Source organism: Schistocerca cancellata, chromosome 2 (assembly GCF_023864275.1).
Source record: "Schistocerca cancellata isolate TAMUIC-IGC-003103 chromosome 2, iqSchCanc2.1, whole genome shotgun sequence".
Lineage (NCBI taxonomy): Eukaryota > Metazoa > Arthropoda > Insecta > Orthoptera > Acrididae > Schistocerca > Schistocerca cancellata.
Window position 1 is genome coordinate 293,499,892 of NC_064627.1, and position 27,244 is coordinate 293,527,135.

The following is a 27,244-nucleotide window of genomic DNA, read 5'->3' on the forward strand; positions in this document are numbered from 1 at the left end:
TCCCTCCCCCCTTGCATGAACCGTGGACCTTGCCGTTGGTGGGGAGAATGACCTGGCCTTGGAGCACTAACCAAAATGGCCTTGCTGTGCTGGTACTGCGAATGGCTGAAAGCAAGGGGCAATTACAGCCGTAATTTTTCCCGAGGGCATGCAGCTTTACTGTATTGTTAAACTATGATGCCATCCTCTTGGGTAAAATATTCCAGAGGTAAAATAATCCCCCATTCGGATCTCCGGGCGGGGACTACTCAAGAGGACGTCGTTAACAGGAGAAAGAAAACTGGCGTTCTACAGATCGGAGCGTGGAACGTCAGATCCCTTAATCGGGCAGGTATGTCAGAAAATTTAAAAAGGGAATTGGATAGGTTAAAGTTAGATATAGTGGGAATTAGTGAAGTTCGGTGGCAGGAGGAACAAGACTTTTGGTCAGGTGAATACAGGGGTATAAATACAAAATCAATTAGTGGTAATGCAGGAGTAGATTTAAAAATCAATTTAAAAAAATAGGAGTGCGAGTAAGCTACTACAAACAGCATAGTGAACGCATTATTGTGGCCAAGATAGACACGAAGCCCATGCCCACTACAGTAGTACGAGTTTATATGCCAACTAGCTCTGCAGATGATGAAGAAATTGATGAAATGTATGATGAGATAAAAGAAATTATTCAGGTAGTGAAGGGAGAAGAGAATTTAATAGTCATGGGTGAGTGGAATTCGGTAGTAGAAAAAGGGAAAGAAGGAAACGTAGTAGGTGAATGTGGATTGGGGGTAAGAAATGAAAGAGGAAGCCGCCTGGTAGAATTTTACACAGAGCATAACTTAAATCATAGGTAACACTTTGTTCAAGAATCATAAAAAAAGGTTGTATACATGGAAGAATCCTGGAGATACTAGTAGGTATTAGATAGATTATATAATGGTAAGACAGAGATTTAGGAACCAGGTTTTAAATTGTAAGACATTTCCAGGAGCAGATGTGGACTCTGACCACAATCTATTGGTTATGACCTGTAGATTAAAACTGAAGAAACTGCAAAAAGGTGGAAATTTAAGGATATGGGACCTGGATAAACTGAAAGAACCAGAGGTTGTACAGAGTTTTAGGGAGAGCTTAAGGGAACAATTGACAGGAATGGGGGAAGAAATACAGTAGAAGAAGAACGGGTAGCTCTGAGGGATGAAGTAGTGAAGGCAGCAGAGGATCAAGTAGGTAAAAAGACGAGGGCTACTAGAAATCCTTGGGTAACAGAAGAAATATTGAATTTAATTGATGAAAGGAGAAAATATAAAAATGCCGTAAATGAAGCAGGCAGAAAGGATTACAAACGTCTCAAAAATGAGATCGACAGGAAGTGCAAAATGGCTAAGCAGGGACGGCTAGAGGACAAGTGTAAGGATGTAGAGGCTTATCTCACTAGGGGTAAGATAGATACTGCCTACAGGAAAATGAAAGAGACCTATGGAGAAAAGAGAACCACTTGTATGAATATCAAGAGCTCAGGTGGAAACCCAGTTCTGAGCAAAGAATGGAAAGCAGAAAGGTGGAAGGAGTATATAGAGGGTCTATACAAGGGTGATGTACTTGAGGACAATATTATGGAAATGGAAGAGGATGTAGATGAAGATGAAATGGGAGATACGATACTACGTGAAGAGTTTGACAGAGCACTGAAAGACCTGAGTTGAAGCAAGGCCGCGAGAGTAGATAACATTCCATTGGAACTACTGACGGCCTTGGGAGAGCCAGACAAATGGAAAACCTGGTAGAAGCCGACCTCGGGGAAGATCAGTTTGGATTCCGTAGAAATGTTGGAACACGTGAGGCAATATTGACCTTATGACTTATCTTAGAAGAAAGATTAAGGAAAGGTAAACCTACGTTTCTAGTATTTGTAGACTTGGAGAAAGCTTTTGACAATGTAGACTGGAATATTTCCTTTAAAATTCTGTAGGCGGCTGGGATAAAATATAGGGAGCGAAAGGCTATTTACAATGTATACAGAAATCAGATGGCGGTTATAAGAGTCGAGGGGCGTGAAAGGGAAGCAGTGGTTGGGAAGGGAGTGAGACAGGGTTGTACCCTCTCCCCGATGTCATTCAGTCTGTATATTGCGCAAGCAGTAAGGGAAACAAAAATTTGGAGTAGGTATTAAAATCCACGGAGAAGAAATAAAAACTTTGAGGTTCGCCGATGACATTGTAATTCTGTCAGAGACAACAAAGGACTTGGAAGAGCAGTTGAACAGAATGGATAGTGTCTTGAAAGGAAGATATAAGATGAACATCAACAAAAGCAAAATGAGGATAATGGAATGTAATCGAATTAAGTCGGGTGATGCTGAGGGTATTAGGTTAGGGAATAAGACACTTAAAGTAGTAAAGGAGTTTTGCTATTTGGGGAGCAAAATAACTGATAATAATCGAAGTAGAGAGGTTGTTAACATCGAGTATAGATTTAAGTGTGAGGAAGTCGTTTCTGAAAGTATTTGTGTGGAGTGTAGCCATGTATGCAAGTGAAACATGGATGATAAATAGTTTGGACAAGAAGAGAATAGAAGCTTTCGAAATGTGGTGCTGCAGAAGAATGCTGAAGATTACATGGGTAGATCACATAACTAATTAGGAAGTATTGAATAGAATTGGGGAGAAGAGGAGTTTGTGGCTTAACTTGACAAGAAGAAGGGACCGGTTGGTAGGACATGTTCTGAGGCATCAAGGGATCACAAATTTAGCATTGGAGGGCAGCATGGAGGGTAAAAATTGTAGAGGGAGGCCAAGAGATGAATACACTAAGCAGATTCAGAAGGATGTAGGTTGCAGCAAGTACTGGGAGATGAAGAAGCTTGCACAGGATAGAGTAGCATGGAGAGCTGCATCAAACCAGTCTCAGGACTGAAGACCACAACAACAACAACAACAACATTGTCCCTCCGCTGTGGGTGTTCCTGAACACCAACTGCAGGGTGTCATACAAAAAATGCAGTCCTGGGCTCTCACCCATGACTTCCGGTTTTCAGCCGCCAAGACATACATCATGCGCGTCTGTCACCGTTGTGATGTCCATCCGCAACTGGAACTTGACCTCAACGACCAGTTGCTCAATATGATGGAATATCTGTCACGTTCTGGAAATGGTCTCAGTGCCCAGTTCACAGGGCTTTCTCATCTTCACCATGTTAAGTGAGTGTGCTAGTTACACCTCAATACTCTTCACTGCCTCAGTAACAACAGCTGGAGTGCAGACTGCAGTTCGCATACAGTGTGTCTACTCTGAACTCCAGCTTCCCCTATTATTGCTTCCTGTACAGGAGCAATTGCATACTCTCCCATGGTGCGTACCGCATCCTTGGATCTTTCTTGATATGTCCTTTAGACAAAAAGAATCTTTTGACCCCCATGGTTTTTCACCACTTGTTCCTGGTCATCCTTGATGCTTTTTGAGGTTCAGAAGTGGTGTACAGTGACAGCCCAACCAATTCTTGTGGTCTGGTTCTCAGAAAAAATTGTGAGCAACAAAGAGAATCATGAGCATGTCTCAAGTCTTTCGAGCATACTTCTCCAGGGTGTATACGCCCCGGGAGATCCGGGAAAAACCCGGGAATTTTTTCATCCGGGAAAAACCCGGGAATTTTTTAGAATTCCGGGATTTTTCATTGTTTTAGATTTTAGTTAAAGTTTTGTAGGTTTGACGTGTAAGATCTGATACGCTGACAAAGAACTTTAGTCCACTACTGCAGAATAATTCTGCAGCAATGAAACATAAACCAGAGAATAACACCAAAATAAAAGTTTAGTTGCATAGAAAATGGGTAATTTACACAAGGCACAGACCAGTTTGCCGACACCGAAAAGTGTCAAAGGCTTTAGGTCGAAGTTTATGCAATACGTCCGTAACAACTAACGTGCATTCGATGTGCGTGACGTCACAATTCTTTACATTTCTAACAGATGACCAGAAAATATTACAAATAGTGGCTTGCGATGCGTTACTTTCACAGTAAATTTCCACGCAAGATGATTTATATTACGTGTGAGAATGTGCAGTGAATTTCTTAAATGACAGGGCGTTATAACTCTCATTCAAAATGTAACACTTTGAGGATCAGCCATTTGAAAAATGTCGGGCCGAGAAGATAAGTCATTTATGCCACTATTCAAAATTTTACCAGCACATTTGTATTTGATATGACTTAACGTGTAACACATGCTAAAAAAAGACCTACCTTCAAGGTAGTTTTCATATTTAATGTTGTTCTTTCATAGATAAAACATTATGCAATCGATGGCAAAAAGCGTAATTGACCTTCAAAAAAATGTGCATAATGTGTTACTGAGCAATGTTACAAGTCTCTTCATGCCAGAACACTTCACTTTTATACGCGACTGATAATCATTTTGGCATGATTTTAATTGCCAAATTAGAGCCTGTTAGTCGGCCCACGGACTTCTTATCATTGTAGGACTAATAACAGTGGATGCTAATGGACGATGCAATTCTCGTTCGTACATACACTTCTACTTACGAGTTAACCGCTGTAGAAACGCACTTTGCTGAGTGGAGGAGGATGAGGAGATAAGCGTTTAACGTCCCGTCGACAACGAGGTCATTAGAGACGGAGCACAAGCTCGGATTAGGGAAGGATTCCCAAGGAAATCGGCCGTGCCCTTTCGAAGGAACCATCCCAGCATTTGCCTGAAGTGATCTAGGGAAATCACGGTAAACCTAAATCAGGATGGCCGGACGCGGGATTGAACCGTCGTCCTCCCGAATGCGAGTCCAGTGTGCTAACCACTACGCCACCTCGCTCGGTACTTTGTTGAGTTGAGCGAGCTCGGCCTACCTTCGTAGCGTAAGCGCCGCGGCCTGTCTTTCTCGTAGGTCTCGTGCTCCGAATAACTGCTGTCATTCGCTAGCGAGATCACGTGACATGTGCTATGACTGGCTGACAAAAGGGCATCGCTCAACGCAATCTCTATTTTAGAGTTTCGGAAACTACCGTGCTGTAATTTGTGGAATTTGTGTATATACTTTAGCAATACGAAAACAAACTCTGTGCATATTGTCTCGCATCAAACAACTTTCCAAACGCATTGTTTTTCCTGGATTTCGTTTCCTAAGGTGCTGGGACGTCTTTCGCCGTTTTACAGCTCCGAGGGAAAGTATACTGTTACTTAACCCGGATGTATTTTCACCCGCTTTATACGTAATTTCATCCGGGAGAAATAGTGTTTTTAACCGGGAAATCTGGGAAAAATCCGGGAATTTTTTTTTCTTGTCTACGTAGACACCCTGTTCTCGCAGTTAATCTACTGTTCTGTCACCTCCATGGTGGCCACACTCACTTGACCCACAGCCACATTCTATGGCATGAGGATGCATCCAGTCATCAATGTAGTGCTCAACTGATAGTGGCCCACATCCTAATGGACTGCCCTAATTTGGCCACCTGATGGTGAAACCTTAACTTGCTGACACATTTCCTATGGTGCCAAAACAGATGAATTGGTTTTATGTGTTGCCTGTGAAAGTGGTTTCTACTTCTCTCTGGGAGGTAGGGTACATTGGCCTCAGAGGCCACGGATTGGTTTTGCATCATAGCCTTCTCAGACCCAACAGGCCCATGGCTGTCCGTGCTTGGTGATCTGGCCTGGCTCCTGCTCGTCCAACCCTTTTAATTCTTTGTATTCCTTTCCATGTGTCACTGCATTACTGCCTCATCATCATTGTTCTGTTTCTTGGGATTTTGACAGCATGTCCTCGTTGCAAGTTTTCTTGTGATAATGGAAGGTGAGGAAGCGCCAGTTGCGTGCAGAGGGTGTGTTTCCCAGTGCATAACATGTCCTGTGGGCCTCCAACTGTTTTGTGATTGGAGTAATTTGCCCACCCTCTTACACTTTTCTCACTTCTACTTGCTCCTCTCTCTTGGTTTTATTAATTCTTTGTTGTTTGCTGTGTCCTTCCTTTCTAAGGAATCTTCCAGCCTTGATGTATATAGAATGAAGGGACTCATAGCTTGGTCCCTTTACCTCTGTCACGCCAATCCAATCATAAATTTGCAGAAAGAGTGGATAGATGGAGTTAATATTGGAGCTAGAAGTTTAATTAAAATTAATCCATGTAATCTAACTATGGATACCTTCATCCTTACATTCAGATTCTGTGTTTATGACGCGATACCCACAATGAAAAGAGCTGGGGGAAGAAAAGAAATAGTGTATGTGGGGGTGGGGGGGATGAGTGTTCATCCAGCTGTCCATTCAGCGGAAGACAAGGAATATTAATCGACAAACTTTTAGTACTTCCTTTCAGAAAAGAGGATGAAGCGTTGGTTAAATTATGACTATTCGGTGGTGATGTATGAAAGACACCCAGGACCCCGGATCGAGGGAGACACAGGAGGATAAGATGAGAGAAATTAATGCTCACTGAGTAATAGTTTTGTTTCATACCTTAACAGTCTTCCTTTTATCATTTCTCACTCTTGTTAAATGAAGAAACCTCCAGTTCAGAGGTTGCCTCCTGTCTGTAGCTAATGAGTAGCATTTTTCATTTTTATCACAATAATAAAAATTCTGGGATAAAAGTAATGAACAAAGTGAGAAAAGGCAATCACTCACCTGTGGTTCATTTGTGCGTGGCACATGTAAAGTTTTCTTCAACCCAAAGGTGCATTTGAACACCACAGTGCTGTATTACTGGATGTGGTATGCCCTTGCCGTCCTCCGACCTTCGAACTTATAGGGGAGCCTACAGTTTAACGATGTAATTCAGCCTTTTGTCACAGTAATAGTCAGACTTGAAAGGAGTGGTCTGATATGCACAAGCTACCACTCTTTCTCTATACTGTCAAGTGCGCAACATAGATAGCTAGATGTACCCACACATATCTAGAGCATATGTGCTGTTTCTGAGTGGTTGCTCTGGTTGACAGGTTTGGAGGAAATAAAGTGAGTGTAACAACAGGGAGGAAGTTAGGTGTATGAGCAAGGGCTGGGTATGGAGGTAATGGGAGATGGAGGGCTGACAAGTGGCTCTCAGCGGTAGTAACAAAACGGGGACCGAACAGAGAAGAAGGGGGTACAAGGTTGGGATAGGAGATGAATGGTGTGGAAAACGATAGGAGAGGAAATGGTGAGGGTAAGTGTGTGGCCAGGGAATAGTGAAATTTTAGGGTTGGGGGATTTGCAAAAATGGCATATACACTGGGAGATAGTTGCCCCCTGTGTAGTTCCGAGGAGCAGATAATGGTGATATAACCAGAATGCCATGGATATTGTTGATATAGTTGTTGAAGCAACTGGATTATTTTTATGGAACCATGTATTACATGAAGATAAACATCTACAAAGCAGCTCTGTTGATATCAAATCACCATCAGTCCCTCCATTTTGAATACTGTCACTTTGTCATTAAATAGTCCCTATCCTACCATTGCTGTTCCTGTAGATACTGTATATGAAACGGGAAGCAAGCGTTACCAAAATATACTGATAACCATGCCATAGCTTTTGCAGGCAATGTCCTGTCCAGAATGCCCAAAAAGCTTTCCCCTGCCACAGATACCAACAGATCCATTGTCCTTGTTAACCAGTCACCAATCAGTAGTCCTCTTACCACCGTAAATCATCCAGGACCTGAAAAACTTGATCACCTCCTTCACTGAAACTTCAGCTGCCTCTTTGTGTCATTAGGAAATGGGCTCAACCCCACTGTCTAAAATAGTATTATATTACCCATCTAACTTATGCACTACACTAGTCGTGGATGACCCAGATACAATATCTTCCTTTACACCCACTCACCATTTGGTGCCGTATTCTTGTCTGAGCTGTAGGAGTGACAACTAACCACCATTCGTCCTCAAGAATAGCTATCTTCAAATTGTGGCTGACCTCAAACTTGCCCATTAGTTGCTGGAAATGGTTCACGCCACAATGTTAATTAGTTCAATAACAGCTTAAGGACCTGTGACGTTTGGATCAACTTCTTCATGCAACACCTATTCTTCTCAACTGTACAGACAGGATTGTACATCCAGCACTTTCCATGTTTGTTCAGTCTCAATGGCCTAAAACTCTGTTAATATCCTTCCAACTCCTTTATAGTCAGTTGTTCCTCTCCTGTAGTTCTACCCCTTCCTAGCCCTACACTGCATACCTCTTTCCCTACCACTGTCAGCCTGAGCGCTCCTCATAGTTAGCCAGTGTTGTTATGGCCCGTGGGTGGGTGCATTTGGGGTATCTGCTTTGTGCATGTGAATGTATTTACTGCTGCTAGATAAAAAAAAAAACTAGAGATATCTTGAAAAATACACTAATGGAAAAAATTGGTACATTAAAAAATAATTAATGTACAGTAATTAAATTTTGGGAATACGTTTGTCTAGTTAACATATTTAAGTGATTAACTGTTGCAAGATCACAGGTTAATGTAAGCATGAGATGTTGTTGTTGTTGTGGTCTTCAGTCCTGAGACTGGTTTGATGCAGCTCTCCATGCTACTCTATCCTGTGCAAGCTTCTTCATCTCCCAGTACCTACTGCAACCTACATCCTTCTGAATCTGCTTAGTGTATTCGTCTCTTGGTCTCCCCCTACGATTTTTACCCTCCACGCTGCCCTCCAATACTAAATTGGTGATCCCTTGATGCCTCACAATATGTCCTACCAACCGATCCCTTCTTCTGGTCAAGTTGTGCCACAAACTTCTCTTCTCCCCAATCCTATTCAATACTTCCTCATTAGTTATGTGATCTACCCATCTAATCTTCAGCATTCTTCTGTAGCACCACATTTCGAAAGCTTCTATTCTCTTCTTGTCCAAACTATTTACCGTCCATGTTTCACTTCCATACCTGGTACACTCCATACAAATACTTTCAGAAATGACTTCTGGACACTTAAATCTATACTCGATGTTAACAAATTTCTCTTCTTCATAAATGCTTTCCTTGCCAGTGCCAGTCTACATTTTATATCCTCTCTACTTCGACCATCATCAGTTATTTTGCTCCCCAAATAGCAAAACTCCTTTACTACTTTAAGTGTCTCATTTCCTAATCTAATTCCCTCAGCATCACCCGACTTAATTCGACTACATTCCATTATCCTCGTTTTGCTTTTGTTGATGTTCATCTTATATCCTCCTTTCAAGACGCTATCCATTCCATTCAACTGCTCTTCCAAGTCCTTTGCTGTCTCTGACAGAATTACAATGTCATCGGCAAACCTCAAGGTTTTTATTTCTTCTCCATGGATTTTAATACCTACTCCAAATTTTTCTTTTGTTTCCTTTACTGCTTGCTCAATGTACAGATTGAATAACATCGGGGAGAGGCTACAACCCTGTCTTACTCCCTTCCCAACCACTGCTTCCCTTTCATGTCCCTCGACTCTTATAACTGCCATCTGGTTTCTGTACAAATTGTAAATAGCCTTTCGCTCCCTGTATTTTACCCCTGCCACCTTTAGAATTTGAAAGAGAGTATTCCAGTCAACATTGTCAAAAGCTTTCTCTAAGTCTACAAATGCTAGAAACGTAGGTTTGCCTTTCCTTAATCTTTCTTCTAAGATAAGTCGTAGGGTCAGTATTGCCTCACGTGTTCCAGTATTTCTACAGAATCCAAACTGATCTTCCCCGAGGTCGGCTTCTACTAGTTTTTCCATTCGTCTGTAAAGAATTCGTGTTAGTATTTTGCAGCTGTGGCTTATTAAACTGATTGTTCGGTAATTTTCACATCTGTCAACACCTGCTTTCTTTGGGATTGGAATTATTATATTCTTCTTGAAGTCTGAGGGTATTTCGCCTGTTTCATACATCTTGCTCACCAGATGGTAGAGTTTTGTCAGGACTGGCTCTCCCAAGGCCGTCAGTAGTTCCAATGGAATGTTGTCTACTCCGGGGGCCTTGTTTCGACTCAGGTCTTTCAGTGCTCTGTCAAACTCTTCACGCAGTATCGTATCTCCCATTTCATCTTCTGCTACACCCTCTTCCATTTCCATAATATTGTCCTCAAGTACATCGCCCTTGTACAGACCCTCTATATACTCCTTCCACCTTTCTGCTTTCCCTTCTTTGCTCAGAACTGGGTTTCCATCTGAGCTCTGGATGTTCATACAAGTGGTTCTCTTATCTCTAAAGGTCTCTTTAATTTTCCTGTAGGCAGTATCTATCTTACCCCTAGTGAGATAAGCCTCTACATCCTTACATTTGTCCTCTAGCCATCCCTGCTTAGCCATTTTGCACTTCCTGTTGATCTCATTTTTGAGACATTTGTATTCCTTTTTGCCTGATTCATTAACGACATTTTTATATTTCCTCCTTTCATCAAGTAAATTCAATATTTCTTCTGTTAACCAAGGATTTCTAAGAGCCCTGGTCTTTTTACCTACTTGATCCTCTGCTGCCTTCACTACTTCATCCCTCAAAGTTACCCATTCTTCTTCTACTGTATTTCTTTCCCCCATTCCTGTCAATTGTTCCCTTATGCTCTCCCTAAAACTCTGTACAACCTCTGGTTCTTTCAGTTTATCCAGGTCCCATATCCTTAAATTCCCACCTTTTTGCAGTTTCTTCAGTTTTAATCTACAGGTCATGACCAATAGATTGTGGTCAGAGTCCACATCTGCCCCTGGAAATGTCTTACAATTTAAAACCTGGTTCCTAAATCTCTGTCTTACCATTATATAATCTATCTGATACCTTTTAGTATCTCCAGGGTTCTTCCATGTATACAACCTTCTATCATGATTCTTAAACCAAGTGTTAGCTATAATTAAGTTGTGCTCTGTGCAAAATTCTACCAGGCGGCTTCCTCTTTCATTTCTTAGCCCCAATCCATATTCACCTACTACGTTTCCTTCTCTCCCTTTTCCTACACTCGAATTCCAGTCACCCATGACTATTAAATTTTCGTCTCCCTTCACTATCTGAATAATTTCTTTTATATCATCATACATTTCTTCAATTTCTTCATCATCTGCAGAGCTAGTTGGCATATAAACTTGTACTACTGTAGTAGGCGTGGGCTTCGTGTCTATCTTGGCCACAATAATGCGTTCACTATGCTGTTTGTAGTAGCTTACCCGCATTCCTATTTTCCTATTCATTATTAAACCTACTCCTGCATTACCCCTATTTGACTTTGTGTTTATAACCCTGTAGTCACCTGACCAGAAGTCTTGTTCCTCCTGCCACCGAACTTCACTAATTCCCACTATATCTAACTTTAACCTATCCATTTCCCTTTTTAAATTTTCTAACCTACCTGCCCGATTAAGGGATCTGACATTCCACGCTCCGATCCGTAGGACGCCAGTTTTCTTTCTTCTGATAACGACATCCTCTTGAGTAGTCCCCGCCCGGAGATCCGAATGGGGGACTATTTTACCTCCGGAATATTTTACCCAAGAGAACGCCATCATCATTTAATCATACAGTAAAGCTGCATGCCCTCGGGAAAAATTACGGCCGTAGTTTCCCCTTGCTTTCAGCCGTTCGCAGTACCAGCACAGCAATGCCGTTTTGGTTATTGTTACAAGGCCAGATCAGTCAATCATCCAGACTGTTGCCCTTGCAACTACTGAAAAGGCTGCTGCCCCTCTTCAGGAACCACACGTTTGTCTGGCCTCTCAACAGATACCCCTCCGTTGTGGTTGTACCTACGGTACGGCCATCTGTATCGCTGAGGCACGCAAGCCTCCCCACCAACGGCAAGGTCCATGGTTCATGGGGGGGGGGGGAAGCATGAGATAAGCCGCTGCAAATGTGAAATGCTGTTACATTAATAACTAGTGTAGCTGCCAGAATGTTGAACACAAGGATGCAAACATTCATGCATTGTGTAGTACAGGTGCCGGTTGTAAGCTTGTGGGATGGAATTCCATGCATGTTGCACTTAGTCGATCAATAAGTTGTCATCTGATGATGTCCCATATTTACTCGATTGGAAGCAGATCTGATGATTGAGCAGGCCAAGGCTACAGGTTGACATTCTGTAGAGCACAACAGCGGTATGTGGGCGATTGTCCAATTGGAAAACATCCCCTGGAATACTGATATGCTCTTCATAAGTGGCAGGCAGTAGGTCGAATCACCAGAATGACATACAAATTGGCTGTCAGGTAGCATGGGATGACTACGAGAGCTCCTGCTGTCATACAAAATCGCACCTCAGACAGTAACTCCAGGTGTAGATCCATGTGTCTAGCACACAGACAGGTTGATTTCATGCCCTCAACTGGCCTCCTAAACAGCATACAGCCATCACTGGCAACAAGGTGGAACCAGCTTTCATCAGAAACACAAGAAACCTCCATCCTGCCCTGCAATCATTTCTCACTTGACACCACTGAAGTGCAAATGGTGGTGGTTTGGGGGTTAGTGGAATGCACACTACAGGGCATCTGGCTCAGTGCTGTCCTTGAAGTAACCGATTTACAACAGTTCATTGTGTCACTGCAGTGCCAACTGCTGGTGGAGATGCAGTATGATTCGGTGGAGCCATACGCTGAACTCCCTCTCAGTAGTGCCGTGTGGCTGTTTGGAGCCCTGTCTTCTTGCGATGACCACTGTCAGCAGTCATGTACGTTCCTGCCAAATCTTTCTGCTATATTACAGAAGGAACATCCAGCTTTTCGTAGCCGTGTTACACAGCCTCATTCAAACTCGGTGAGCTGTTGATAATTGTGTCGTTGTCGCCTTAAAGGCGTTGTTGACTAATTTCAACTCATCGTGTCATATCTCATAGGTGATTAACACTCACAACCATTACAGCATGTATTTAAAGCAAACTTGATTTGCATCCTCATAGTGATGCAACTAGTGCCACTCTTATGTGACTGGTGTGGAATTTGATTAAACATCATCTTTCAGATGTAGAAACACCCCTACTAACTTTTGTGTATGTCACACACAACTCCTCCTTGATGTTGCAATTTTTTTGCTGTCAATATAGTAATGTCTCTGAGCTGTTACGTACATTTCTGTGCCACACATAAAGGTGAGTGGTAGGTTGACCTCATTTTTGATTATATTTTTTATTTTTATTTGATTGTAATTTTGTTTATGTGAGCTTTTTCATTTTGGAAATTTAAAGAAGACTATTCTTCTAAATAAAATGAACTAAGTTTACAGCACGTTGTCCAAATTAAACTTTTAAATAAACATAATTATCTTAATAGAGATGTAACCCACCAATCTAGTCTGGCAACTACCTGAGATTTCGTTTTCCCTTAACAGCAACATGCAGTTTCAGACCATACTGCATAATGTTTGTGAAGTTTCAAGGTTAACTGCTTCTCAAACTGCAAGCATCACAACTTCACGCAGTGCTGATGGCAGCTCTTATGTATTTTTGTCTCTTTTCTCCAAAAAATGCAAAAAAGCATTTTAATTTGGCCACATGCCTTCTTTGTTGTGGTATTAAAATAATATGACTTGAAAATTTTGCACACAGAGATCTTTGCCTCAGAGCATATCTTAACTTCTTGTCTGATTTGATAAAAGAAATTCAAAATTTCCATGTGTTTTTGCCTATGTTTGTATACTCCTGTGGAAATTCCAGTTCCATCTCCAGAGTTAACCAAAGAACCTTTTTTTTATTTATGTAATAGCATCTTGGGCAATGTTAATACTGTTGAAGTCAAATAGGCATTCTTATAACTGAACAATACTTCAGAAGCCCATACAGATTATTTTAAAATCAAAATAAACTAGTGCTGCCTGATTTTTGTTTTGTAATGAAAATTTTTCGTAGCGTGATTGTTTGCATGAACTCCATCGCTCATCGTTGAGCTGTTAGTCACTGTGCAATTTATTGTGTATTATTAGATGGTGCAGAGTTTTGGTGTTGTGTGGAAATGTCTCATAAAACATGCTGTATTAAATTAATAACATATCACAGTTTCACATGTTTTAACGTGCCTTGGTTGTAGGTGTGTTTTGGAAGAAGATTCTGTGCATCACATATAAACTTCAAGGACATTGCTTCTAAACTGGCACTTGCTGATGTGTTGATCTAGTGTGCATCTCATCCTTAAGAATATCAATTTTTGTTTATGCCAGTGGTGTATTTGCGTAGGAATACTAAGGTCTATATCCAGCAGTGGCTGATGATGGTAATTATGACAACTCAAATTGTTTTCCTGAGTGAAATGGCACAATAAATAGGACACTGTTGTCATATTCTGAAGTACAACCATTCTGATTTAGATTTTCATTATTTACCTGAATCACTCCAGGCAAATGCAGGGATGTTTCCTTTTCCTATGTTGTTGTGGTCTTCAGTCCTGAGACTGGTTTGATGCAGCTCTCCATGCTACTCTATCCTGTGCAAGCTTCTTCATCTCCCGTACCTACTGCAACCTACATTCTTCTGAATCTGTTTAGTGTATTCGTCTCTTGGTCTCCCTCTACAATTTTTACCCTCCACGCTGCCCTCTAATACTAAATTGGTGATCCCTTGATGCATCAGAACATGTCCTGCCAACCGATCCCTTCTTCTAGTTAAGTTGTGCCACAAACTTCTCTTCTCCTCAATCCTATTCAATACCTCCTCATTAGTTATATGATCTACCCATCTAATCTTCAGCATTCTTCTGTAGCACCACATTTCGAAAGCTTCTATTCTCTTCTTGTCCAAACTAGTTATCGTCCTTTACTAATGTGTGACTTGGTAGCTCAGTTGTTAAGTGTCAGACTATAAATCACCAGTCTCCCCTGCCCCCCCCCCCCCCCCCCCGCCCTTTAAATTTATTTATCCCCCCCCCCGGTCACATCGATAGCAAGAGTATACTTTTAAATTCATTGAACACTTTCTGTATTGCTCATCTTTTGTTCAGTTTCTTTGTTCAATTTCGTTTGTGAACAGGGCTTCAACTTTGTTTAAATCAATTATGTTTTTCCCAATAGAAAATAGCAATTCTGTCTTTTGCAACCCAATTTGTCTGTTTTTGTTAAATGCCTTTTGCATGTGCATGCGAGGCTTCTTCAGTGCCTGACAATAAAACACAACACATGGTTTTTAGCCTGAAAGACAAGCTTCTATCAGAGGATCCTAGTTATGTTAAGTTTTTGGGGGTATATTTAGATGATAAATTATCTTGGGGTCAACATGTACAAGATATTAGTGGTAAGCAGTCAAGAGCAATTTATCTGATAAGGTGAATTATGAACTGTGTACCTGAAAAGTATGTTAGAACATCCTATTTCTCTTTCTTCCAAAGCATATTAACATATGGTATTATTTTATGGGGGATCTCTAGTTGTGTGCATGGCATCTTACTACTGCAGAAAAAAGCTATGAGGGTAATTACTGGTTTGTCTTATAAGGTGTACTGTAAACCATTGTTTTGTGAACAAAAGATCATGACTGTAATAAACTCATACATGTACTATCTTTTAATTTACACAAAATAGAAGTTACCAGATGCAAAACACAGAGGAAATGTACATTGTTACAGTACAAGAGGGAACAGATGCATTTATCCCCCATACCACAGACTTTCAAAATCACTGAACAGTTACGAACTCATGGAGCACAAATTATTTAATAAGATTTCACCATCTGTACAAGAATTATCCATACTAGCTTTCAAACAAATACTGTATCATTGGCTAGTTAACCACCCATTCTGTGACATAAATGAAGACTTTAACTTAATATAATAATGTAACACTAATAACAATCTTTTTGTTTCTTTTAAAGTGTCATTTGTATTGTGTAATATGTGTGGTGTTGTCTTTTGCTGTAATGACTGAATGACAATAAAATTATTGTTATTATTATTATATTATTATTGTTTCTCATACCTAAATCAATAAATATTAAAAGACATAGAGTCAAATGGACAGATAAATGCAATACCAGCATGGTAGTTGACAAGAATTTTGAGGGATGGAACATAGAATATAGGGACAGTATTAGGAAATAAAGTGAGGCTTTGAGAGAGCCACATTGTTTGTAGTTTTAGGTCTGAAAGAGACAGAACAAATGACAGAAATGAAAAGCAATGAGAAATGACATGCATCTCATAGAAGTGGAGTTATCAGATTCAATATTATCGAAGAGTGGACAAAATTCACACTGTTAGAGTGCGTCCAAATGAAGAACTGGCATGTTTCATATTGTTTTAATATATGACATTAGTGGCAGAGAGAGCTGAAAAGTTCCTGTGAAAAGCTGCAGAACGTATCAGATAAGATTCGTGTAGATTTCAATGCTAGAATCGGAAAACAGTCAGAAAAGAATAAAAAAAACTGAAAGTCACGGTGTTAACAATAGTATGATGTGTGCTGACTTTGGTGTTGCTCACAATCTTTTACCAGTCCCCACCCAATAGAGAGAGAGAGATTCACACAGCAGAGAAGAGAAATAGGAGATAAGTAGGCAAGGGAGAATGAGATTCAAAATACAACCATTCAGGAAAAAAAAATGAATTGTAGAACCACAGGAGGAGACTATCCAAAACTAGATCTATAGTGATTTGAACGTGTCCAGCAAATCTCAAATGATTATTCACTGACTTTAATGAAGATAAAGAAGGAATATGGCAGCTTGGACGCATTTGTGAAGAGAGAATTGAAAAGGCACTACAGGAGAGGGGCCTGTCATTGAGAAAAGAAGAAGCCATAACTGCAGTCAGAGAGAGACCAAGATCCCTTTCGTCATCTATGTTGTGAGGCAGACGCTTAAACCATGGACACAGGCTAACTTATTACATGTTTAAAAGTAGCTGTCAGTAAACGACAGGTTGTCTTAAATTGTTATAAGTAATAGCAAGAAGAAACCTAAAGGGGGTTTAAGTTTAAAAAAAGGGGGGGGGGGGGCTCAAGAAGGAGAAGTTTCAGACATTCCTCACAACCATTGTATCACAAAGTTGCGTATGTTTGTTAACAAAGTTGCCAAATCATGTTTCAGTGCTTTAAATTGTCATAACTCATGGTCAAAATTATATTTGATTTTATCTTAATAAACTACTATGGGACTTTAATGAATAGATTAAATGGACTCTTTACTGGGCGACATAATGTCTGCTTTCTATGAGAATTTGTCATCTACAGTCTTAACTTTGATTATGCAGGGATAGCACTTGTATCAGGGTGAAGAAGTATCAGCTACACTACTGGAGTTAAAGTGCTTTACTAAAATTATTTCATATCATTATAAGAATTTATTATGTTTATTCTGAAATTAATTGGCAAAATATATTTATTTCAGATAGCGTGTGATTCGAATTTTGGAATTCCAAGTGGTGTTTTGCTACCTGAAGATAGTGCACAGAAAGTTCAATATTCAAGTGAAGAAGCTGAAAATCTTGAGAAAGAGTTAGATTGTCTGATGACTAGGTTAAGCAGGGTATGTATACAAGTGTCGCTGATTTGCTTGTCAATAAAATAAATATTGGTAAGAAAAGTTTTGGTGGAATGTAAATAATTTCAGAGTAAGAAAAGTGCTACAAAATGTGCAGGTGCAAGCGTGACACACACACATTACCATTTCTAAATTTGAAAAAGGCCCATGATAGCTTACACACACAATTTTAAGGTGTACTAAGATCAGAGGATATCATTTCACCTATTTTATTTGACATAGTCTTACTAAGGGACCATCAGACCTGTTAATCACGTTTTTCATGAGTCTTGCATATGTTGTAGATCTCTTGAGGGCTAGCTGGTTTTCATGTGACAGTCCCTAGTTTGTGAGAAAATCGTTGTTGAAATTTTATGCATTCTGCCGATATCTGTAACATTAAATATGTTGTGAGTGCGTGAACATAGTTCAGGGACTAAGTTCCACAGTTACCATGCTGGCAGTACGGCTTCAAACCCTACCCAGAATATCATTAAATAGTGTAGATTTTGCTGTAATAACTTCTTTAATAAATCAATCATTACAGCAAATTTTCTTCAAATTTGTATTTGGTTTGTTACAGAATAGATAACAGAATCGTCTTACTAACTGTCACATGCTGTGCTAGAACAAAATTCCAGATGGTATTTGTTGCAGAAGCAACCGAAATACAAATTCATAGAGCATCACATACATTTAATGATAGCTACTGTCTTGTAGGGACACAGATTATTCAGGAGTAATACCAAAAACCACAGTTCATTTTAATTAAAAAGTATTTTCATTTCTTCGATTAACTTCAGTGCAAACCACGTTGTATGAGGGTTGTTTTTTAAGTAAGGGCCGTTTTTATTTTTAAAAAAAGATACAAATACTTTTGTAAAAAAACTTTTATTTTCTGATTCTACACACTTTTACCTATTTTTCTACATAGTTGCCTTGTTTATTTAAGCACTTGTCATACCGTACAACTAAGTTTTTAATTCCCTCTTCAAAAAATTCAGCCGCCTGCTCCGACAGCCAAGAGTTCACGGCCGCTTTCACTTCGTCGTCGTCATTGAAGCGCTACCCGCCAAGATGGTGTTTCAGGGACTGGAAAAGGTGAAAATTGCTAGGAGCAAGGTCGGGGCTGTATGGTGCATGGTCCAAAACTTCCCAGCCAAAAGAATCAATCAAATCCCGAGTCTTTTGAGAAGTGTGAGGCCTAGCGTTATCGTGCAGGAGCAAAACTCCTTTTGTCAGCATGCCGCGCCTTTTGTTTTGAATTGCTCTGCGGAGCTTCTTTAGAGTTGCACCATAGGCATCTGAGTTGATTGTCGTTCCTCGTGGCATAAAGTCCACTAGCAAAACACCGCGCTAGTCCCAGAACACAGTTGCCATAATCTTGTGCTTTGACAGTGTCTGTTTGGCTTTGACCTTGACGGGTGAGGTTGTGTGTCGCCATTCCATCGATTGTTGCCTGCTTTCGGGAGTGATGTGGGATACCCATGTTTCCTCTCCAGTGACAATTTGACTCAACATGTCATCCACTTCTTCCTCGTAATGAATCAAAAAGTCCAATGAAGTGGCAAATCTCTTCCCTTTGTGGTCCTCTGTGAGGAGTCTGGGCACCCACCGAGAACACAGTTTCTTAAAGTTTAGGTTTTCAGACACAATTTTGTACTAAACCGATCTTGAAACTTGTGGAAATTCCAAAGAAAGAGTGGAAATTGTGAATCTTCTGTTCTCACGATTCTTTGTTTCGACTGCAGCCACCAAATCATCAGTGATCACAGAGGGCCGGCCTGAGCGTTCTTCATCATGGGCGTTTTGACGGCCATTTTTAAACTCTCTAACCCATTGACGCACTTTACCTTCACTCATTTCATTCAAGCCATAAACTTCTGTTAACTGACGATGAATTTCTGCAGCTGATAGGCTTCTCGCGGTCAGAAAACATATCACTGACCGTATCTCACACGCGGCGGGCGATTCAATAATCGTAAACATTATAAAGTAGCACAGCGATGCGTACACGTCAGCTACAGAGCTGCAACTTGCATCAGTGTGAACGGGAAGGATGCCGGCAAGTGGCATGGTGGCTTGTTGCAGCGACCATGCGAACTACGGGACTATACGTGCAAACGGCCCTTACTTAAAAAACAACCCTTGTATCATTCCTGTGGATGTAGGTGCACTAAATTGATGCAGAGTTAGAGAATGTATTTTTATGGAATCTTCCATCAAATCGATTTCTCTATTAGTCTACTATTTAGCAAGTTTGGAGCATTTTGAATTTTTTTCGCGAAAATTTTAACCTATGTAAAACTAAACATTCCATGGTTGGCAGAATGGAGAACATTCGGAAGGTATAATCTTTACAGTGTAGGTGCATGGTTATCTTTCATCAACAAAGATTTCATCTTAAGTGTCTAATCAGTCTGTCCCTCCACACAAATCAATAATGGAAAGGAATTTTTTGTGTCTCATGTACAGAAGAACGACAAATTTTACAAACTCTTCGTGCAGCACTTCCATCGACTTCCCTGATTTCAAGCAAGTCACAATTACATTTTTTAATTTATGAGTCAAGTCGATTCTTTTGAACAATTCCACCAAATTTCCTGGATGACTTGTGCATATGTAAGAAAACTGAAGGGAATATCTTTTTTGGTGCGGTGATATATTGTGCTGTGAAGGAGACTACCATTGTTAAAATCGGTTTTTGCTCCTTGTTCTGCAAGGGATCTATTGTTCATAGATTTGTACTGGCAGCCAGTTTGATTAGTATTAATTACATAATCAATGTCAAGATTAGGGATGAGTGCTTTCACCTGCATCTGGAATCCTTTCACAGTTGCTAATAGTTTGTCCATTGTTGAGAACTCTTTGGAGCTGTCAAAATATTTGGAATTTTAACTACGAACCACAAATGGAATACATACTTGATGAAAGTGTGCAATAATTATAGATTTATAAATGAAATTACCATGGCGAAAATGACTATTTTTGAATAACTGTGCTTGACATTTACTATGCAATGATATTATTTGTGATTTAAAAAATCACTATAGTGAAAATTACTATTTTTGAATGATTGTCCTTGACATTTACTATGGAATGATATTTGTGATTTAAAAAAAAATAGGGTACTTAGGCAGGGTTTGAACCCGTACTGGCAGTGTATGAGCCTCAGCTCTTGTATTACACTCACTTTGTTGAAAAATGACTGACGCTACATGTGTAGGAGGCACACATAAGACGTCAACATCAATTTTCTCAGAAAATTTACTAAAACTAATCCACAAGGGATCCGGCTTGCAGGAGGTGCACATAACTAGACTTGCCTACACAGCTGGTATAGCATTAATAAGTTGTTCCGGAACAGAATTAATCAGTATACAGTAAAATTATTACAAAATTTTTGAGAAAACAAGGTTAAATGTCAATGAAGAAAAGATGGAATATCGGATCCTAACAAGGGAACCTCCCCATTGCACCCCCCTCAGATTTAGTTATAAGTTGGCACAGTGGATAGGCCTTGAAAAACTGAACCCAGATCAATCGAGAAAACAGGAAGAAGTTGTGTGGAACTATGAAAAAATTAAGTAAAATATACAAACTGAGTAGTCCATGTGCAAGATAGGCAACATATAGGGAAGTTTGAGATCAGGAGAGCCGTGGTCCTGTGGTTAGCGTGAGCAGCTGCGGAACGAGAGGTCCTTGGTTCAAGCCTTCCCTCGAGTGAGATGTTCAATTTTTTATTTTCAAACAATTATTATCTGTCCGTCTGTCCGTCGGATGCGAGGTAACTGCGGCGTAGTATGGGCACGCTACATCTAAACAGACATCGAAACACACTTTTTTGGGAGTGATTATCACATCCACAAGAAAACCTAAATCGGGCAAGGTAGAAGAAACTTTTTACCCATTCGCCAAGTGTACAAGTTAGGTGGGTCGACAACATATTCCTGTCATGTGACGCACATGCCGTCACCAGTGTCGTATAGAATATATCAGATGTGTTTTCCTGTGGAGGAGTCAGTTTACCAATGACCTTGCGATCAAATGTTTTCGGTTCCCATTGGAGAGGCACGTCCTTTCGTCTACTCAATCGCACGGTTTTGCAGTGCGGTCGCAAAACACAGACACTAAACTTATTGCACTGAACAGAGACGTCAATGAACGAACAGACAGATCACAACATTGCGAAAATAAGGAAAGTAAACCTTTCACTCGGGGGAAGACTTAAACCAAGGACCTCTGGTTCCGCAGCTGCTCACGCTAACCACGGGACAGCGGCACTCCTGAGTCCAGATCATCCTTGATGTTGCATATCTTGCGCATGGACTACTCAGTTTGTATATTTTCCTTATTTTTTTCATAGTTCCACACAACTTCTTCCTGTTTTCTCGATTGATCTGGGTTCAGTTTTTCAAGGCCTATCCACTGTGCCAACTTATAACTAAATCTGAGGGGGGTGCGATGGGGAGGTTCCCTTGTAAGTAAGAAAATCCAATGTGATGCACCTCTAGCTGTAGGTAGGTTCACTTTCATGACAAATGACCACTTCAAGTACTTAGGGACTCTTTTTATTAACAATAATAGAACAGATATTGAAATAAATGCCTGTCTAACAACAGTAAAGAAAAAACTTTTTAGCTTTAGCAAATTTTAAAAGAGAAAAGAGCACTTACAACTAACTTCAAAATCTGTACAAATTGACTGTTATACCGGTAACATTATATCGATGTAGAGAGTTAGTTTTTTTGAACAAAAAGATCAAGAAAAACTGTTAATATTCAAACTAAAAATACTAAGGATTTTTGGATCTGTATATGATGAAAATAAAATGGAATGGAGGAAAGGAAACATGAAGAATTAAGAGAGCTGTGCAATGCAGGATGAGGAAACATACAGAATTAAGAGAACTGTACAGACACCATAATATTATTAAGTACTAAAGAAAGAAAGGTCGAACTGGGCAGGCCGTATAGCAAGAACGAAGGAGAATATACTACCTAGAAAGCATTCCACAGAATAAAAGATGGGACTAGAGGAAGAGAAAGACCCAGAATTAGGCGGCAAGATAGCATCCAGGAGGACACAGTTAGGATAAACATTAACACAAATGAACAAGGAATGCACCCAAGAGCAGTTATATGGTTGATTAGGCCCTTGCCACATGTAAAGTCATGTCATCTGTATTGCTTCTTCAAAAACTGTTTTGTTTTTCCTTCAGGACTATTTTATATCAATTTCTCACCTTTTTTAAGTAGTAATTACTAGAAATATGTTAAAAATGAACTGTGTTTTACAATGCTCCCTTTCCATTTAACAGAAATGTAACCTTCTGTGGCTGCTTTCCCTGTCTGCCTTTCAACAATATTTCATATGGATTTGATTTTGTTGTCTGATCTGTCAGTTTCAGACAGGATGTACATGCATCTGGATTCTTTTTAATAATTTTCTTAATTTGCTACATTACTGAGTACAGCGGAAGTATTTCTATTTGCTGCTTTCCCTTTTTACTAACAGAAAAGTTGCTCATATAAAATTGGAATTATTGCAATAAATTGTCATTTTAAATCAATCCAGATTACTTTTTTTTTGTGAATCTGTACAGATACTTACTACAGTTTGAGTTGTTCACTTTCTGTTTCTTCAGTTTCTCTTTGTCTTAATTAGTTACTAGAGATTGAATATATTTTATATTTGCAGTATAAAATTACTAATTTTTTTCACAGGCAAAGGCCATGAAATGCCATTTGGCTAATGAATTAGAGGAATTTGAAAAATTGAAACCCGTAATAGAAAAGATGCACAATCTGAGACTGGAGGTATTAAAGAATTTGGTTAAACAAGTGACGCAACATGAACAGCAATTGAAGAGACTATCGAAAGTGTCAAAATCAATCTGTTCAGTTACCAGCAAAACAACAACGGATAAAACAGACTTTCCTCATAAATTAGTGAAAGACAAATTCCGTTGTTCCCCTCCTGAATAGTCACGTACTAGTATCTGAAATTTGTTTCTGTACTGTGCTAAATTTTTTATCAGTGGACTCATTAATTTGTTTTGTATTCATATTTACTTTGCTCAGCTGTTCATTTGCCTCGTTCCTCACTAAATCACACTTCTTGATTATCTCAGACTGTTAGCCGCCTTTTAACTTTTGTATAGTGGATTTTAATTTTAGTATTTTTTGATTTGTCTGAGCCTTATCCTGAGTCTGAGTCTTAGAAATGTGTTCTTCCAACTTACTGGCTTAGTTGTATTCAATTTGAAATTCAGGTCTGTAATTAAGTTATACTTTAGCATTAGTTATATCCAGCTTGACATTTACGTCAGTAAGAACATTTTCAAACTCAAGCATTTAAGTTACTGTTTAGTTCAGGAGGAGCAGATATTTCCTCTCACAAAGTTGCTACAATTGCCATCTCGTGTTGAAGATGTGTGTCGTCCCTTGGCATGGCTCACCACATGAAAATAAAAGTAAAAACCCCACACAACGCCTGTACCTTTACACTTGACACCAAATTTTGTAACTCTTCAGTTGCAATTATCATTTGTTGATAAGGAGGTGTAGGGATACTCATCACTCCTTTGGAGTGGTATACAGGGTGTCCTAAAAAAAAAACACTGGTAAGGTTTAGGGACAGGTCCCTTATACATAAGTAAGTAAAGAAGTCTAATAAACCATGGGCTGTAAAATGCATACCTTAAGAGGTATTAGCACTTGTTCAGCTTCACTACTATGAAATAGATCTCTTGTATTGCAAGGTTTTTGCATTCTATATTTTGGGAGGAGGTACTGACCAAAACAAGAAAAAAAAGGTCTAATAAACATGGAGTCCAAAATGCATACTGTAATTGCTAGGAGCACTTGTTCATCTTCACTTGTGTGAAATACATTTCTTGTACTGAACAAGTGCTCACAGCTGTTAAAGAATGCATTTTAGAGCCCATGTTTACTAGCTATTTTTCTTGTTTTGATCAATACTACCTCCTCACAAAATAAGAAAGGCAAAGAGCTTGCAGCAGAAGAGATGCGTTTCATAGCATCGAAGATGAATAAGGGCTCACATCTCTTATAGTTCGTGCTTTAGAGCCTGCGTTTACTAGACTTTTTTTTCTTGTTTTGGTATACTGAGCCTGTCCCTAAAGCTTGTCATGATGTTGTTGTGTTTTTTTGTTTTTTTTTTTGGGGGGGGGGGGGGGTTTGCTGGGACCCTGTATATCACCACAAGGGCCAAGAATCTTTCATTGTCTCATATCAGTGTGTGACAAAGGTGGTAGATTTATCTATCTTTATAGAACAGAAACAGATTTTAATATAATAGTGATTTATAAAATGTACAAATCAATCACATAATATATAATTTCATTTTTATTGGACAGTTGAAATATATATATATATATGTATATATAGGTATAATAATGATATGGAGAAAATAAATCTCACAGTTATTGTATATAATTTTCATGAACTGTAGCTTTGTTGAGTGGTAACACTAAAAAATAAAAATTTTATGGAACAATATGGAGTTTCGGTCACAGAACCGATGTTATAATATTGCTTAATATATCACATAAAATTCAATAATGATATTATTAATATTTTGTACTTGAACACAATATACCCAATAAATGTGACATGATTGCACAGTTAACAATCTTATCATGTAAATGCTTATTGTGTGAAATAATCAGAGATGTTTTTCAACATCTTAATACAGCTGAATTAAATGCTCATGGTATGTAATAGTGAATAAAAAGAAAACTAACAGTCTGAGCCATCAAGGAATGGTCAATTTGGTAATGTATGGAAGTGTGAGGCACAAAAATTGTAGATGGAGACCAAAGCTTGAGTAGAGTTAAGTTCAAACGGATGTAGGTTGCAACATTTACAAAGAGGTGAAGAGACTTGCACAGGACAGACTAGTGTGAAGAGTTTAATCTAATGAGTCTTCAGACTGAAAACTCCCTACTACAACAGTTATAACAAAAACAACGAATATGTGCTGTAATGATGTCTAAATATAATTATGTAAATGAAGTACATTATTGTATAGAAATTACCACACCTATTGAGCAGCGTATCTTTTCTTTTTCACTTCCTATTCCTTTCTTTATTAATGTAGAGAGGGCTGCTCTGACTTCTAGAATCTTCTTTGTAGCTGAGAGGATTACATATTTTATTTTGTTGTGATACTGTTTATTTTGCCAGTGCGAGGTGTTCGTCACATATTGTAATTGGAAATTTATTTACTATGTGTTTATAGGGCCCTCCTGAACCAATGTAAATTGTCATCTTTCTTCAGCTGCTCTTGTTAATTTTCTATGTGGACCCCACTTCCATCATACAAGGGAGTTGAAACTGGGGTCTGAGAATGGAATACCAGTTCTCTCAAACCCTTGTTCCTATCTTGCGCAGCTGAGGGCTTTCTTGTTAATTCAGACTGTTGGTGAATGAGTTCTATTGCAGATATCATCCAGGAAGCATCTTGAAGGCACAGTTCATGTCAGTCAGATGCATTTCATGAGGCACAGAGCACACAGGGACAGATACCTGACATGGTTGATATAAGATTGCTAAGTCTCATTCACATTGAAACCACCAGCAAACCTATGCTCCACTGTTGTGGTCAGTTTAGATGCTGTAGTATTACATCCCTGGTTCAAGCATACAAAGTTTAGAGAAATGACTTATTTAGTTAATCTTCCTGGCTGTGCTAGAATTTGTTCTCGACAGGTCGTAACCCAAATCTAAATCTTGAATTAAAATCAATGTAGTTAATTAGCAGGTTTTTTCATCAAGAGAGACTAAGTTGGAGAAATATTGCTTTCTTTTTTTCCCTGTGAAATTGTTGATTTTGCAGTAAGTCAAAGATGCTGTTTATTTTTGAAGATTGCTTTGATTTTAATCTCAGGCTTAGATTTCAGTTTTCAACCAAGTCACAAGCTGTAAAATAATTTCATTCTGATGTTGAAAAATCGATGTAATTCAGCAGGTAAACTGCCTTTAAATCATTTCCCACACTTTAAAGAATCTCATTATACTTCTTGAATGAGTAGGAAGAAAAACACATTTCACTTTGTAACACTTTTATTGTTGTCGTATAACTTACAACTGTTATACGGTCGATATTGACTGATGGGTGTCAGAATACAGACCATTTCACACTATCATTACATGCACATTTGGAATTACATTTTTTCATTGATTTTCCATTTAAGTACCATTTTTGTATCAATTTTATAATGAGACTCATATCGGATCAATAGTTGGCGGTGGCACCTTTCTCCCACCTCTTGCAATCACCGGAGTCGCAGTACTGGTAAGCACAGCATCCCTGAAGCAGTAACAAAGATGCTGCTGTTGGTGTATTGCAGTGCTCTCATTCCTGTTGTCGTACATAAGAAGCACAAATACTTCTGTAGATCACAATCACAATAGATAACAAAAAGACGTTATAATGCTCTCTCATCTGTATCTACTGTGTGGCAAAAATACAGGTGTGACCGCTGCTAATTTTCCTGTTGCACCACATACCCTTTTCACTGCCCCAGTGTTACTTATCACTAATACCTAGATCCTATATACTAATAAATATGTAACTTCAGGTTAAAGATTATCATAAGGTTTTTATTAAACTCATTACTAAAGTAATGTATTAGTGTTTCCCTCCACATAAGTTGTTCCATGCAAGCACATTAACACAGTGTTCTTTAAAAAGACTTGGAAATAAATGGTCATATTTTTCATTTCAAGACAGAACATAGTTATTGACTTTAAATCATTATCTCCTCTATTCTAAATACATTGTCATTTGCTTGGTCACATGTCTAATAGAACACAAAGCATATAATGTCATTTACAAGTATAAGATCAGTTTATATTATTCCTAT

At 39.2% G+C, this 27,244-nt stretch overlaps 1 protein-coding gene across 2 annotated transcripts in view; it reads left to right on the plus strand.

Moving 5' to 3' along the window:
* LOC126161655 (protein MIS12 homolog) overlaps positions 1–24,518 on the plus strand; it is a 52,572-nt gene extending 28,054 nt beyond the window's left edge. For both annotated transcript variants that reach the window (XM_049917649.1, XM_049917648.1), the window contains 2 exons: positions 17,221–17,358; positions 23,079–24,518. In XM_049917649.1, the coding sequence (XP_049773606.1) occupies positions 17,221–17,358; positions 23,079–23,339 (399 nt within the window). In that variant the 3' untranslated portion in view covers positions 23,340–24,518. The remainder of the gene's footprint in view (positions 1–17,220; positions 17,359–23,078) is intronic.
* The last annotated feature ends 2,726 nt before the right edge of the window (positions 24,519–27,244 follow it).